This window comes from Coptis chinensis, chromosome 7 (assembly GCF_015680905.1).
Source record: "Coptis chinensis isolate HL-2020 chromosome 7, ASM1568090v1, whole genome shotgun sequence".
Classification (NCBI taxonomy): Eukaryota; Viridiplantae; Streptophyta; class Magnoliopsida; order Ranunculales; family Ranunculaceae; genus Coptis; species Coptis chinensis.
Window position 1 is genome coordinate 25,895,520 of NC_141462.1, and position 14,923 is coordinate 25,910,442.

A 14,923-nucleotide genomic window follows, 5' to 3' on the forward strand; every position below is an offset into this window, starting at 1 on the left:
TACCAAGAGATGAAAGCCATATAGGTTGGACTTTGCATTTGTCTGGAAATGGGATTACAAAAAGTGGAAGTGGAATCTGATTCTCTCTCAGCAATACAGATAATAACAAAAATAGCCAAACCGCCATGGCTATGTCAAAATGTGTTGGCACATATATTAGACATTGCTTTGAAATTCCTGAGTTGTAAATTTTCACATGTTTTTAGAGAGGCCAATAGGCCTGCAGATCATCTTGCAGGACTAGAGCCTTCACATTGTAATGGACTAATGCATTATGGACCTCCCATAGGTAGAGAACTTAATAATCTCATAGAGGAGGATGCATTAGGAACCAACTATGTACGATTTGGTTAATCTATGCAGGTGGGGGTCGGCCTAACCCTAGCTTATTGTTTTCAAAAAAAAAGTAGGTCAGCATTGTTGTGATTTTGAATTGCTCGTCACTGAATTGCACCAGCATAGTTCACACCAAAATGGTGTGCACCATACTACCATGCGAGATGTGTTTCCTGCGCAAGACAAATTAAGTCCAATTTTTTTCTTTTTCAAGTCACCATTTCCAACTATTAAGGCCAACTGATAACAATATGGTTGCATCAAGAGCAACCATAATCACTGCCGGATTTTGCCTTCATTTACGTACGCTTATGGACGCAGTATTAAAGATCGGATCAATGTGATAGTTAAGAGTTAAGACAATTTAATTAGCTGTGCAGTTATATTGTGGATTAACATTGAACGCATTGGCGTACAATATTCTGTCGAAGGTAACACGCTATATAAGCATTCACGCAATATAATTAGGTTGGCGATGTGCAAGCTGCAACAGTTTTTCAGCTAAAAAAAAAACAAAAAAAGTTGTATGACTACACAGAAATACAAATCGTAAAATTTAATTCCCTGACCTCATATTGCGATTTGCACGGCATTATCTTGGCACACAATGGTTGATTAATTAATGCATTTTATTATTTTATGTCCAACACGCTAAGTCATGACCCTAAATGCTCTATAGGAAGAAGAGTATTGTTTTGAATCGAAATTTAGTTGGTTTGGTTCTCTAATCTTGAAGCTACCTAATCAACCTTAACAACGAGGTGAATATTGACCACAGATTGGAAACTGGTCCTAAAATGTCAATCAAGTTTCCATCCAAAAGCAACTAAATTAGCTTAATTAGCCAAGTAAAGGGGATGTTGATCATGACAAATGTACATTCAGACGAAACCACTGCCGCTTATATTGCATGAGAACTTTGAAAGTGAAACTAAACGAATTAATTGTGAATGAAAAAAATCTTGTGATTTGAGATATCAATATGAAGGGCAATAAGATACCTTAACAACCTGTATATGTCTTCATAGAGAGATGTCTTAGAGCCTTTTATTTTTTTTTCTGTTCTTTCTTGTCAAGGGCGCGCTTGTTTTATAAGATAGAGATATATAAAGAGGTTTATCCCCCCTTCTCTGATTTGTTAGTGTTTAGAACAAGAGGGGAAAATGAAGGATGAAGAGCAAATGGGACATGATCGTGGGATCCAATTTGAGACGGACGACGAAGGTAACCAGGCCGAAGACGATTTTGACATCGATGATTACGCGTCTTCCTCCATTGATTCCTCCTACAATGCACTTCCCAGTTCTCAAAGTATACTCTGGCCTCAGAGCTATAGGTCTCTTTCTCTCTTTCTCGTTTTGTAATAAAGATTTCTGTAATTAGAACATAGTTCGTTTAGAATGAACTTTTGATATGGTTCATTTAATTTGTTAGGACAGTTTCTATCGAAGCAAGGGCTTATATCTATCATGTTAGCTAGCTATCTAATAAGTACTCTTACAAACATTGAACATTTCTAAAATATTTTTAATCATTGCAACTTTTAACCAAGATTGCAACATTCTACTTGTTATGTTCATGTATTGATTTCAAATGCAAATCCATATTTAAGCACGAATGTATATGCATTGTTGTATTATTGACATGCAATGACGAACAACCAGCGTGCCGTGCATGACCTGGTTGAATATCTATTATGTAACCCTTCATACAGTATGCTATATGGCATAGTAATTTGAAGTTCGTAAAGAAACCAATTAATTGCACTAAAATATCATGTACTGATGGTCTGATGTACTTCATAGTTTATGATATATGTAAATGGCCGCGTACAGTCCGAAAAAAAACATCAAAGATAACTGATGCCTCATGGAAATTGAAGTTCTTTTAAAACTTTGTCTTGGGTCTATCGCACACTAACTTTACATTAGTGTATCGATGTATTCAGGCAATCAATCGACATGTATTCGAACTTTACCCCTCCCACAGTTAGCTTCTTAGCTGGATCGAGTTTGGGAATAAGCAGTTCGTTCTTGTCAATATCATCACCTCATAGAAGACATCAGATATCGGAATCTGATTCTGCCCTAAACAAACCATTCCTCCCAAGTACTGCAACCTTAGACAAAGAAGAGCCGCCTCTTCCACCATCAAAGCATGCGTCGTGTCAGGCGTTCTCTTATCCCGAACTACCACCAACTCAGCAATGCTCTTACACTCAAGCAGTCCTCAATGGTAACACCATGCGTACTCCAGATGCTAACTTATTTCCCCTTAATTATCTCCAGATGAATTTTGTGGTATTGTGCTTGGATCTCTCCATTAGCTGCTTGGAAACTACATAGAAAGTCTGTAGTTTTCTTGTTAATTATTCCGTCTTAAGCATGAGCTCTGGAAGTTGTTTAAAAATGTACCATTGTATTTGCTTCAGCCAAAAGGTTTGCATTAAATTTCCTTTTGGTGCAGGTGTTAATGTTCTATGTGGAATGGGACTACTTTCAACGCCCTACGCAGTCAAAGAAGGAGGGTGGATGAGCCTATGGATACTACTTATGTATGCAGCCATGTCTTGCTATACTGGAATTTTGTTGAAGCGATGTTTAGAGAGTTGTCCTGGACTTCAAACATATCCTGATATTGGACAGGCTGCTTTTGGTTTAGCTGCTCGCTTTGCCATAGCTGTAAGTCCATTAAATTAAATAGGCCGAAATCTAAATGCTTACATGTGTCCATCCACTAGATTTGCTTCAACGCCTATGTGCCTATGTGTCTAATTGTATGTCCATGTAAGCAAATTAAGTTGAGACAATGTCCGCGGTGGTTATATTTTCTTCATTAAGATGTGTATTACAACTTAATCGTACGTCTGACTCTTGAAGTTGGTTCATGCAGATAATCTTATATGCCGAGCTATATGTAAGTCTACCGCTTGCATTTCTTTGTTTCCATGGGTGTTCTCTGTTTGCCCTGTTATGGTCGTGTTCTTGCAGATTTAACATCACTTCTTTCTTTCTGCAGGCTTGTTGTGTAGAGTTTATAATTCTGATGAGTGATAACTTATCGGCACTATACCCCAATGTCCACATGAATTTTTCTGGGGTACATCTGAATTCTCACTACATCTTTGCTATAGCAACAACTCTTCTTGTTCTTCCAACAGTTTGGCTACGAAATCTTAGTTTGCTTTCGTACCTTTCAGGTAGTTCATTCTTCAGATGCTCTTCTTCATATCTCCTGTTTAAACTGCTGATTCTTGAAGCAATTTTATTACAGTTGGAGGAGTGGTAGCATCAATATTGGTGATGATCTGCTTGTTATGGGTTGGGGTGGTTGATGGAGTTGGATTTCACCCAAGTGGAACTGCTGTAGACCTTGTTAACTTACCTGTTGCACTTGGTATATACGGTTTCTGCTTTTCTGGGCACTCGGTTTTCCCAAATATATATTCTTCCATGAAAGAACCATCGCAGTTCCCAAAAGTTCTCATATTCAGGTACCGTCTGGCCATACTGGGCTTTATCACTTACAATCTAAGAACCATAACTTCTTCAACTCCAAATATATGTCGTTAGTTAGTCAGAGGAGAAACTGATTTTATGAAAACAAAAAGTTTTAACATGCAGCACAATCCAAAACATTCCATTTCACGCTTTATTCATTTTTTAACCATCTCCTGATTATGTTTTTGTACTTTTTCTTTTTTTGTTTTCTGCAGTTTCATAATATGTTTTCTCCTGTACACTGGGGTTGCAGTATGCGGCGTTTGGATGTTTGGTGATGCCATACAGTCTCAATTTACTTTGAACATGCCTAAAAGTTTTGTGGCTTCTAAAATTGCAGTTTGGACAACAGTATGAAAAGAAAACGATTTACATTTCTGAGTATATTTTGCGTCTAGAGTATATTTAGGTCCATATTATAAGCTCCTCGTGGCTAACTCTGCAACAAGTACTGAATTAGTCACCAACTAAATACTTCTGAAGAGGGGAAACTAATTTATGTTTTTTTGTATATGTAGATTGTGAATCCTATCTCCAAGTATGCATTAACGTTGACTCCAGTTGCTTTGAGCTTAGAAGAACTTTGGCCATATCCTCAGCTTAAATCTCACATGGTCTCGGTATTTATCAGAACAGTATTAGTTCTCTCGACTCTAGTTGTGGCACTAACAGTTCCATTCTTCAGTGAGAACATTTCCTACTTGTAGATTATAGTATCAATGCTGCAACAATTTTACTGATAATTATAATTAGATGAATCTGTACGTATTCCTGTTATTGATGTTGGATTTCCCTACATCTGCAGCACCATTCTGTGCTCTCTTATACACCCACACATTAAAACTAATTGTGGCCTTTAAACTGTAATGCAGGTTATGTAATGGCATTGATTGGATCTTTTCTTATGATGATCGTAGTAAGTTACTCTAACAGGCATCCTTCAGATCTTAAGAAGTATAATTCATTAATGTTTCTAATAAAACATCGCTGTTATCAGGCTCTCATTTTGCCATGTGCTTGCTATCTCAAAATCTACCATGGCAGACTGGATCGACTGCAGGTGAAAGAAATAATGACAAGCTGGCCCGTGTCCCTTACAGAATATCTTGCTCATGCTTTTCATCTGTAGACCCTCGTACTAATAATCTTTATCTATGTTTGGAGTTTCAGATTGCAGCGTGCATTTTCATTATTATCGTTGGAGTCATAAGTTCATTTGTTGGCACATATTCAGCAATTAAAAAAATAGTAGACGAAATGAGCTGATTGACTTGATGAAATATTATCTATATGAACAGTGCTATTGGATAAGTACTCATAAAGAATGGAGATAAATTTCAGCAATTGAGGCACTGTAGCCAAGAGCAATCAGGGAAGTGTGATTGTGATGTAATCTACTAATCTCATTTGTTAAGAAAGATCAGCCCTTTCATATATTGCTTAATTCACTGAGTTCATACAGAGTATACCATTATTAAGTTATGGCAGTGTAGGACTTCTACTCAGTAGCCATTTCTGTCAATCTTCTAATATGGTTTATGTTGGGAGATTTCACTAGAAAGTCACATCGCAATCTAGCTACTTTCTATCCCAAATGATTTCAACTTGGAGCTCACACCAAGGAAATAACCCACTTAAGACTTTGGTAGTTATCACAACAAACTCAAACAAGCAAAACCACTAATTTATCATCACCTATAACAAGCAAACAATAAATAAGAAAGTAAATAATGCAAAGAGACACAAAGATTTAAGTGGTTTGGTAAATGTTACCTACATCCACACAAGAACTGAGTTTCCTTTATCGCAAAGATTGGAGAGTTTACAAGAAATATCAAGAATCAAGAACAAGAGGCCTCACTCAAAGCCTAACTCAATAGAGCTCTCACAATACCCAAGAAATGAATATCTTAAAAGTTATCTCAAAACCCTAATAATTTTCCTTTATATAGGTACACATAGAAAAATGTGAGAAATATGGGCTTTGGGCCGAAATATCGACAAATCGTCGAAATTCCGAAAAGTTTCAGAACTCTAACTTCAAACGACACCATCAGGTCGTTGGGAGGTAAAACCAGCAACATTACTTCCAAACGGTGCGCGTAGACCGCTCAACGCTTTTCTCAAACGACTTCGCCAAGTCGTTTGGCTCTCTTCCCACATGATGCCCACATGTCGTTCAAGCTTGGGGTGAGATACCGATTAGCTTCATTAAAACCGACGGTTCCACGTTCCCAACAATCTCCCACTTGGAACCTTCGAGATTCTACATGCACATCACATCTCAATTGTAACAACTCCATCCAATTCCAATTTACTAAAGAAACACTCGGCTCATCCATCATGGTCTTCAATCAAAAAGACCCACCGAAGTTGAACACAACTTCAACTTCTCAGTAGGCACGGTCTTGGTCAATATATCCGCCGGATTCTCATTCCCTTAGATCTTCTCAAGTGCCAAAACCTCATCCTCCAATAGAGATCGGATAAAATGATGCCGGAGACCAATGTGCTTGGTCCTAGAATGAAAAGCGGAATTCTTAGCAGGATGTATAGCACTCTGACTGTCACTGTGATAACACACTCCTCTCTTGCTTCATCCCAAACTCTTCCATCAATCCCTGTAACCAGATTATCTCCTTGCTTGCCTCTGTAACGGCCACATACTCTGCTTCTGTGGTAGACAAAGCAACAATCTTCAGAATGGCGAAATCCAACTCATCGCAGTAGCACTTTGCAGTAAACATAACCCGGTAGTGCTTCTTCTCGATCTACCCTCACACCAAAAATCGGCATCCACATACCCTTGCAGGTTCACAACACCCCTTCCATAACATAGGCATTTCTCTGTGGTACCTCTTAGATATCTCAATATCCACTTCACGGCTTTCCAATGTTGTTTGCCAGGATTAGACATAAATCGACTGACAGCTCCCACTGCTTGGGCTATATCCAGACGCGTGCAAACCATGTCATACATAAGACTTCCAATGGCAGAGGCGTATGGTACCTTAGCCATGAAGTTTCTTTCCTCAATAGTCTTGGGAGAGTGTTCTTTGGACAACTTAAAGTGGACTGCCAAAGGTGTACAAACTGGTTTCGCACTACCCATGTTGAACCTCTTCAATACCTTCTCAACATACTCAACCTGAGACAACTCCAGAATACCTTTCTGCCTATCTCTTATGATCCTCATCCCTAGATCTGTTTCGCTGCACCCCAGTCCTTCATAGAGAACTCACTTGCCAACTTCTCTTTCAATCTCCCAATTTCTGACATATCAGAACTCGCTACTAACATATCATCAACATATAGTAATATGATGATGTAGCTGGAGTCGAACCTCTTGAAGTAGCAACAATGGTCAGCGTTGCACTTATAGTAGCCATTTTCTTGCATGAAGTTATCAAACTTCCTGTACCACTGCCTAGGGGCTTGTTTCAAACCATACAAACTCTTTCTGAGCCTGCATACCATATTCTCTTTACCCTTCTTGATGAAACCCTCTGGTTGCTGCATGTAAATTTCCTCAACTAGGTCACCATGGAGGAAGGCAGTTTTAACATCCAACTGCTCAAGATACAAATCTTTCGCTGCAATAATACTCAACACTGACCGAATAGTATTCAGTTTCACCACTGGGGAGAATATCTCTGTGAAGTCAACACCTGCTTTCTGCTAAAAACCCTTGACTACTAGCCTCGCTTTGTATCTCTGGGAACCATCATGTTCCTCTTTGACTCTAAACACCCATTTGTTCTATAGAGCCTTCTTGCCTATGGGTGGTTTGGCTAACTCCCACGTGCCATTAGAGATGAGGGACTTCATCTCATCTTGCATAGCAAGCTCCCACTTGCTTGCATCACTCGCCTCCAATGCTTCATCATAGCATTGAGGCTCGCCACCATCAGTAAGTAGCAAGTAATTCACATAGGTGAAGGGCGGATATCTCGTACTCGGTACATGTGGCTTGGATGTCTTCCTTGGGGCATGAGGTGGAGATGGACTCGGTGGTGTAGTATCCTCATTATTCTCTGAGTCACTACTACTGTCATCCTCTGACTGTGGGGCTCCCACTATACCAGGACTTACATCAAAGTCTTCCAACTCAATATACTTTGTGCCGCTCTCTGTACCCGATTCCTTGGTTTGTGCTTCATCTCTGTCCTTGTACATCACCTTCTCATTAAACACAACATCTCTACTACGAATGATTTTCCGATTTTGATCATCCCAAAAGCGATACCCAAAATCATCACTGCCATAGCCGATGAAGGTATACTTTAGTGACTTAGCATCAAGCTTGCTTCTAGCTTGGTCACTAATGTGGACATAGGACACACAACCAAACACTTTCAAATGGGAAAGGTTCACATCCTTCCCGCTCCACACTTCCTCTGGAATCTTAAAATCCAAAGGTACTGATGGTCCTCTATTGATCAGGTAAGCTGCTGTGCTAACACTTTCTGCCCAGAACTGCTTGGGCAAGCCTGCTAGTGTACGCATACACCTAGCTCTCTCTGTCAGTGTTCTATTCATCCACTCTGCAACCCCATTCTGCTGAGGTGTCCCTAGCAAAGTCTTTTCCATCTTGATGACATTGTCAGCACAGTACTTCTTAAAACCTGAATCCTCATACTCTCCACCGTTGTCGGATCTCAGCTTCTTTATTTTCAAGCTTGTCTCATTCTTAACCATGACCTTCCAAGTCTTGAACACTTCAAATACTTTTGACTTGTGTCTTAAGAAATAGACCCACACCTTCCTAGTATGGTCATCAATGAAAGTCACAAAATATGACTTTTCACCAAGTGAAGAGACATTAGCTGGCCCCCAGACATCTGTATGAATCAACTCAAGCCTTCTAGCTTTCGGAGTCTGACCCATTCTCTGAAAACTCACCCGCTTCTGCTTTCCAAATACACAGTTCTCACAGAAGTCAATTTCAGTCGACTGTAACTTTGGGAGTTTACCAGAAGAGTGAACGATTTTCATTCCTTTCTCACTCATGTGACCAAGTCTGCGGTGCCAAACATTCGGATCCTCTTTTCCATGTGCCACGACAATCGACTCACAACCATGTGCAGTCATGTAGAGAGTACCATCTTTCTTACCATTTGCAATAACCATTGAACCCTTCGAGACCTTCCAAGTATCACCGGTGAAGACTGTAACAAATCCTTCACTTGCCAATTGCCCCACAGAAATCAAATTCTTCCTCAAATCCGGAACGTGTATGACGTCCCTCAATAACTATGACGAGCCATTCATCTTGACATGCACGTCACCCTTGCCGACAAGTCACAAGTTTGGTCATCACCAAGAAAGACCGTTCCAAGGTCACCTTCGGTGTAGTTCTAAGGAACTCTCGATGTGAGGTAGCATGGAAAGATGCGTCGGAATCAAGTACCCAAGACTCCTTCTTGTGCTCCATCGAACATATCAAAGCATCATCTACCATCTCAACAACATTAGCTTCTTGATTTTTTTTCTTGTTCTTATTAATGTTGTTGTTGTTTCTTGGTGCCGGGCAATTGTTACTATAATGGCCATGCTTACCACAATTGTAACATACAACTTCACTTATGTCTCGAGGATTGTGTTCAACGCTTTGCAATCGGGGGGCTTGAGATTTTGATCTCCCCCTCCACTTTTTCTTACTACGACTCCTATTTGAATTTCTTCCCCTACTTTCAGTGCTCAATGCCGGCCCTGAAGTTGACCCCGAAGATGAAGGACAATCCTGTCTCCGGATTTCTTCGGTTAGTACCATACTAACAACGTGCTCAAACTTCAACTTGGTCATTTTTGCAGAGCCACTAATAGCTGCCATAGTCGCCTTCCAACTTGGAGGCAATTGTCCAAGTATTGCCAAAGCTAGCACCTCATCACTAAATGTAATCTCAACCGACTCCAATTGGTCCTTAGTTTGGTTGAATTCATTTAGGTGATCCTTGAAGGAGGTCCCCTCCGACATTCTCATACTAAATAGCTTGGTGATCAAATAGACTTTGTTCGCGGTCGAGGGTTGTTCATACATCGTAGTAAGTGCCTCCATGAGAGACTTCGCCGTCTTCTCGGTTTTAATATTGAAGGCTACCGACTTTGAGAGACTCAATCGGATTGTGGCCAATGCCTTTCTATCTTGCAAATCCCATTTGTCTTGCGGAATCTCATCGGGCTTCTCACTTATCAATGTTTCCATCAAATCCTTTTGATAGAGTACGTCCTCGATTTGCATCTTCCAATAGCCGAAGTTTGTTCTGTCAAACTTCTCTATCTTGTAGCTTTCCTTTTCGGTTGTCATGACTTCTACTTGAACCAACACAACGGTGGAGACTCTCTCAGAGGAATTTCTTCAAACACCTAGCTCTCAATGCTAAAAGTGGAGTCTTTCCTCACACACCTTGTTCCAATTATTCAAACCAAACTCTGATACCACTTGTTGGGAGATTTCACTAGAAAGTCACATCTCAATCTAGCTACTTTCTATCCCAAATGATTTCAACTTGGAGCTCACACCAAGAAAATCACCCACCCAAGACTTTGGTAGTTATCACAACAAACTCAAACAAGCAAAACCACTAATTTATCATCACCCATAACAAGCAAACAATAAATAAGGAAGTAAATAATGCAAAGAGACACAAAGATTTAGGTGGTTCGGTAAATGTTACCTACATCCACACAAGAGCCGAGTTTCCTTTATAGCAAAGATTGGAGAGTTTATAAGAGATATCAAGAATCAAGAACAAGAGGCCTCACTCAAACCCTAGCTCAATAGAGCTCCCACAATACCCAAGAAATGAATCTCTCAAAAGTTATCTCAAAACCCTAATCTATTTCCTTTATATAGGTACACATAGAAAAAGGTGAGAAATATGGGCTTTGGGCTGAAATATCGACAAACTGTCGAAATTCCAAAAAGTTTCAGAACTCTAACTTCAAACGACACCATCAGGTCGTTGGGAGGTAAAACCAGGAACATTACTTCCAAACGGTGCACGTCAACGCTTTTCTCAAACAACTTCGCCAAGTCGTTTGCCTATCTTCCCACACGATGCCCACATGTCATTCAAGCTTGCTGGTGAGATACCAGAGCTTCATTCGCTCGACGGTTCCACAGCCCAACAATTTAAACTTTAAAATTTAAACTCTAGATTTCTGTCTTCAGATGAACAAGAGTAATGAGTATCACATTTTTGTCTGGAAAATTCTCTTCACTCAGACCCAGGAGAATGAAAAGCTATATTGCTCTCGTACACATACAGGCTCCAGAGGAATGTAGTCTGGCGCATTTCTTGTCTGCATATAAACAAGTTCAATTAATCAAGACAATTCAGTTTCTCCCTCGCACTTGTGTTTTTCTAAAACTGATAGAAGATATTTGCATTTTACCTCGACACAATGAACATAGAGGGATCAGATTCCCTTTTAATACATCTATGAACATCCAGTTATAAATGATTAAACTTGTTGCAAGATGTTAGTTTATTACTTTATTTTGATAAAAATGATTTTACATGATGGGGTGGCTTCGTTGTGGTTTGATATATATAGGCCCGGCTCTGACCAGTGCAAGGTGGGCGACCGAACAGGGCCCCAGATAAGCAAGTCCCCAAAATTTGGTGTTAGCAACAAAAGACTTTTAGATGTTTTTTTTAGTAAATCCAAAGCCCATAGTCACCCGAAAATACTAATAACAGCTCAAATATTGTCTTCTCTACAGTCAACACTATATGATAGCCGATTTTCAGGAACCTTCCCCCAACTCTCGAGAAGGCAAATCAAAATCTCATTTTTTTTCATTATTTAGTCATTTCTCCTTTATGAGTTTGAAATTATCAAACAACTTAAAAAATATTTACAAAATAGCCCCCCTACTCTTGACCTACGTTTCTTCCACTTCTACAATCAAAATTAGAATTATAATGACCTTCTTTTCTTCCAACCGGTGCGTAGCACGGTCAGCATACTTGTTGCTAATTAATGACTTTTCGTGAAAACAGAAACAATTGATTAGGAGATTTATTCTTTGAGGCTTCTTAACTCTCAACGACTAGAATATCTCTCATTTGCTAATTAATAAGTTTTTTTTTTTGGAAACATATATACTCTAATTAATTTGCTTGAATTGCTCAATTGCTAAAAAAAAAAAAAAGTCCCTCATTCACCTTCTCACCTCAATTCATTTTCAAATCTTAATAATTTCTTTATACTCAATTGTGTATTTGTATAAGTTTTTACTTGGATCAATCTCAATTGTTCATTCTCCTAATTTTTATTATTTTTTTTAAGTAAGTTAAATATTTCCCTTTCTTAAAATTATTTCAATAACTCAATTCAATACCAATGTAATCTAATCCAAATTAGTTTTGAATGTTTTTGTTTTATTGTTTAATTGCATGCATTACTAATTGTCATGTGAAGTGTGACTTCATCAAGCATACCACTGTTTCTTCATTTAAGCATTAAACATATCCAGTTCTATTGTTCTAACTCAATCCCTTCATAATTTCATTGTAAAAAAGAAATGCTTCCTAGAAAACAACCATCTGGACATGAAAAATGACAAAAAAGAAAAAGACTTGTAGAACTAATTCAATCTCAGAAAGGAGCCCTTGATAAATTCATTATTAAAGAACAACAAGGCTTAGGAGAAAATTCAATGAAAATGAAGGTGTTGACGATCTAGGTAACAACATAAACGAAAATGTTGGTGATTTTGACCCTAATGAAAATGATAACAATGACAATGTTGGTATTCTGGGTAATATAATGTTGATTGAAGAGGCCACATTTCCCCGTTTGCACAGGGCCACTGAAAACTCAGAGACAGCCCTGGTTTGATACATTGACCTCTTTGTAGGATAGTTGTTCTAGTAAAAAACTTTGGTCCCACATTGGAGAGGAAACACTAATGGGTAGTGTTTATAAGTTTTAGCCTCACCTTAAGGCTGTGCCCTTAGGGTACAAATGCTTTTGTGTTAGGAGGGGGAACACAGTCAACACCACACACCACATACACGCACTCCTCCACCCCGAACCGAGCAAGGCTTCTGCTTGGGATCTTGTAATAAAAGAGATTTTTCGAAATTGGAAACTAAAACGTAGTGGGATAGTGGACTCCAATCCAAGCGGGAAACTAAATCTTTGATGGGGACGCATTATGGGTTAACCTTCATTAAACCTTTTGTATCGATTTGCTGCACTCAAACCATGTCTTAGGTCGTGTTCCAATTCGTGCATGTGGTCATAGCCTTGTCGTCCAACATTTAAATCTTGTCTTAGGTCATGTTGCAATTCGTTCTTGAGGTCATAACCTTGCCGTCCAAAATCACTCCTTATGCTAGATGTTGTCCTCTGATCTAACCTTCTTGATGTGTTGCGTTCACTATCCGATGATCTTGGCATGTCACGGGAATTACAATGACTACTTAACAACATGTATTGTTGTCTTTCAAGCCTTGTACTATGACCATTGCTTCGTCGATTGACATTGTTATATAGAGATTTGAATTGCCTCTTTGAGCGGGACGAATGATTGCTTGACCTTGATTGATTTGGATGAGTCTCAGGGATAGGTTCCAGTGGATGAAATCTGTCGTTGTTATTCTGTCTTTGGTTGAATACGCTCCAGTTTTTACCAAATTTTGGAGTTCTTGCCGGTGTGGAAGAGGCAGCATCCGCGTCATCTGTTTGTATTTTCTTCCCTTTGTCTAGTTGCTTTTGCAAGTTTTTGTTGCGTTCCTTTTCTCTTATGAACTTTTGACGCATCATTTCTAACGTAATGTAATCATCGTCCGTCACCATATTTTCTGTGTCTCCTTCATTTGCATTTGTAGCATCTAGATCTTGAAGATGAGTTAATAGAGCTTAAGGTGGTGGATGTCTAGAACGATGTTTTAATTACCGCGAGAAGTAGGTATCTTGAAGCCAGTGGAGCAGGTATCTATGTAATAGGGCAATTATCACTCACACATGTTAGTATATCATTTGCTGTCCTAGACTATTTGATAAATGATATACCTCTTCTACAAATAATGATACTGATAGATTAGATTTTGACAGTGCTACTCATACATGGAAACATGTTTTGGTTGTCTTGATTTCTATATATTTGAATAGGCCATTGATTGTATTGTGGGCTCTTATTTGGAGGAACCATTTTTGTACTTAATTAAAGAAGGTTCATTTGATTTCTGGTTTTATTATTATTTTTTTGTTTCCAGTTAAAGATGCGCCTTTGCAGAGTTATTCAAATATGAAGGATCAATGTCATCCACTATTGTTTAGGTATTTTCTCACTTATTACATACATAACTATATCGTTTTTCTTTTTTCGTAGTCAAGAAGAAAACTGAAAAACAAAACAAAAAAAAAAAACTCAACTCACGATTATTGCTTCTTTCTCCTATTTATTCCAGGTACCAGCCATTTTTATTTATTTTTTTATTTATTTTTTTTTCCTGTCTTATGTTTAATATTACTAAAACTCTTAATGGTACTAGCTAAGGTTAAACTTTTTGAAAATAAGAAAAGGCACTAATAGCCACTTATATCAATTTTAATAGCCACATACTAAACTATTATCTATGAATTTATTGTCGCCCTGAGTGAGATACTGAGATTTGAACAACTTTCAGAAAAGTAGAACTTCATTGTAATTTTTTTATCTCTGCAAAATCAAGTATAATTGAAATCAGGTTGTTAAATTTGTTTTTCCTTCTTTTTTGTAAATCAATAATGCCTGGTTTGGAAATTTTGAGAAGTTTATCATATTTAGTCAAAGAAAACACCTATGCAGGAGTCCTTCGCTGATTAACAAAATTTGAATTGTATGCCGGGGGTAAATAGGTAATTAAAAACCCAAAGAAGAAACAAAACCTCAACCATGGCGGCAATATCATATCTATCAAATCTATCTGAAGAAGAAGGATTTCCAATAACCGAAACACCTCGCTCACTGCTCTAAACATTTTATTTTGATCGAATGTTTTTTGGGTTTAGGAGCATTACAAAAATCAGTTTTTGAGCTAATACTGAATGCAAAGGATTTAACAATAGCTCATGAAGAGTCACTGATA

The 14,923-nt window shown here is 38.5% G+C and overlaps 1 protein-coding gene across 1 annotated transcript; it reads left to right on the plus strand.

The window, feature by feature from the left end:
• Nucleotides 1-1,253: 1,253 nt before the first annotated feature.
• On the plus strand, nucleotides 1,254-5,277 carry LOC147486823 (amino acid transporter AVT1G-like). Its single transcript, XM_086571121.1, has 11 exons — nucleotides 1,254-1,672; nucleotides 2,285-2,571; nucleotides 2,803-3,017; nucleotides 3,229-3,252; nucleotides 3,355-3,535; nucleotides 3,610-3,829; nucleotides 4,052-4,187; nucleotides 4,355-4,520; nucleotides 4,709-4,752; nucleotides 4,834-4,896; nucleotides 5,007-5,277. Exons 1-11 carry the CDS (start codon nucleotides 1,500-1,502, stop codon nucleotides 5,100-5,102), a joined length of 1,605 nt encoding a protein of 534 aa, XP_086427247.1. The 5' UTR covers nucleotides 1,254-1,499; the 3' UTR covers nucleotides 5,103-5,277.
• The last annotated feature ends 9,646 nt before the right edge of the window (nucleotides 5,278-14,923 follow it).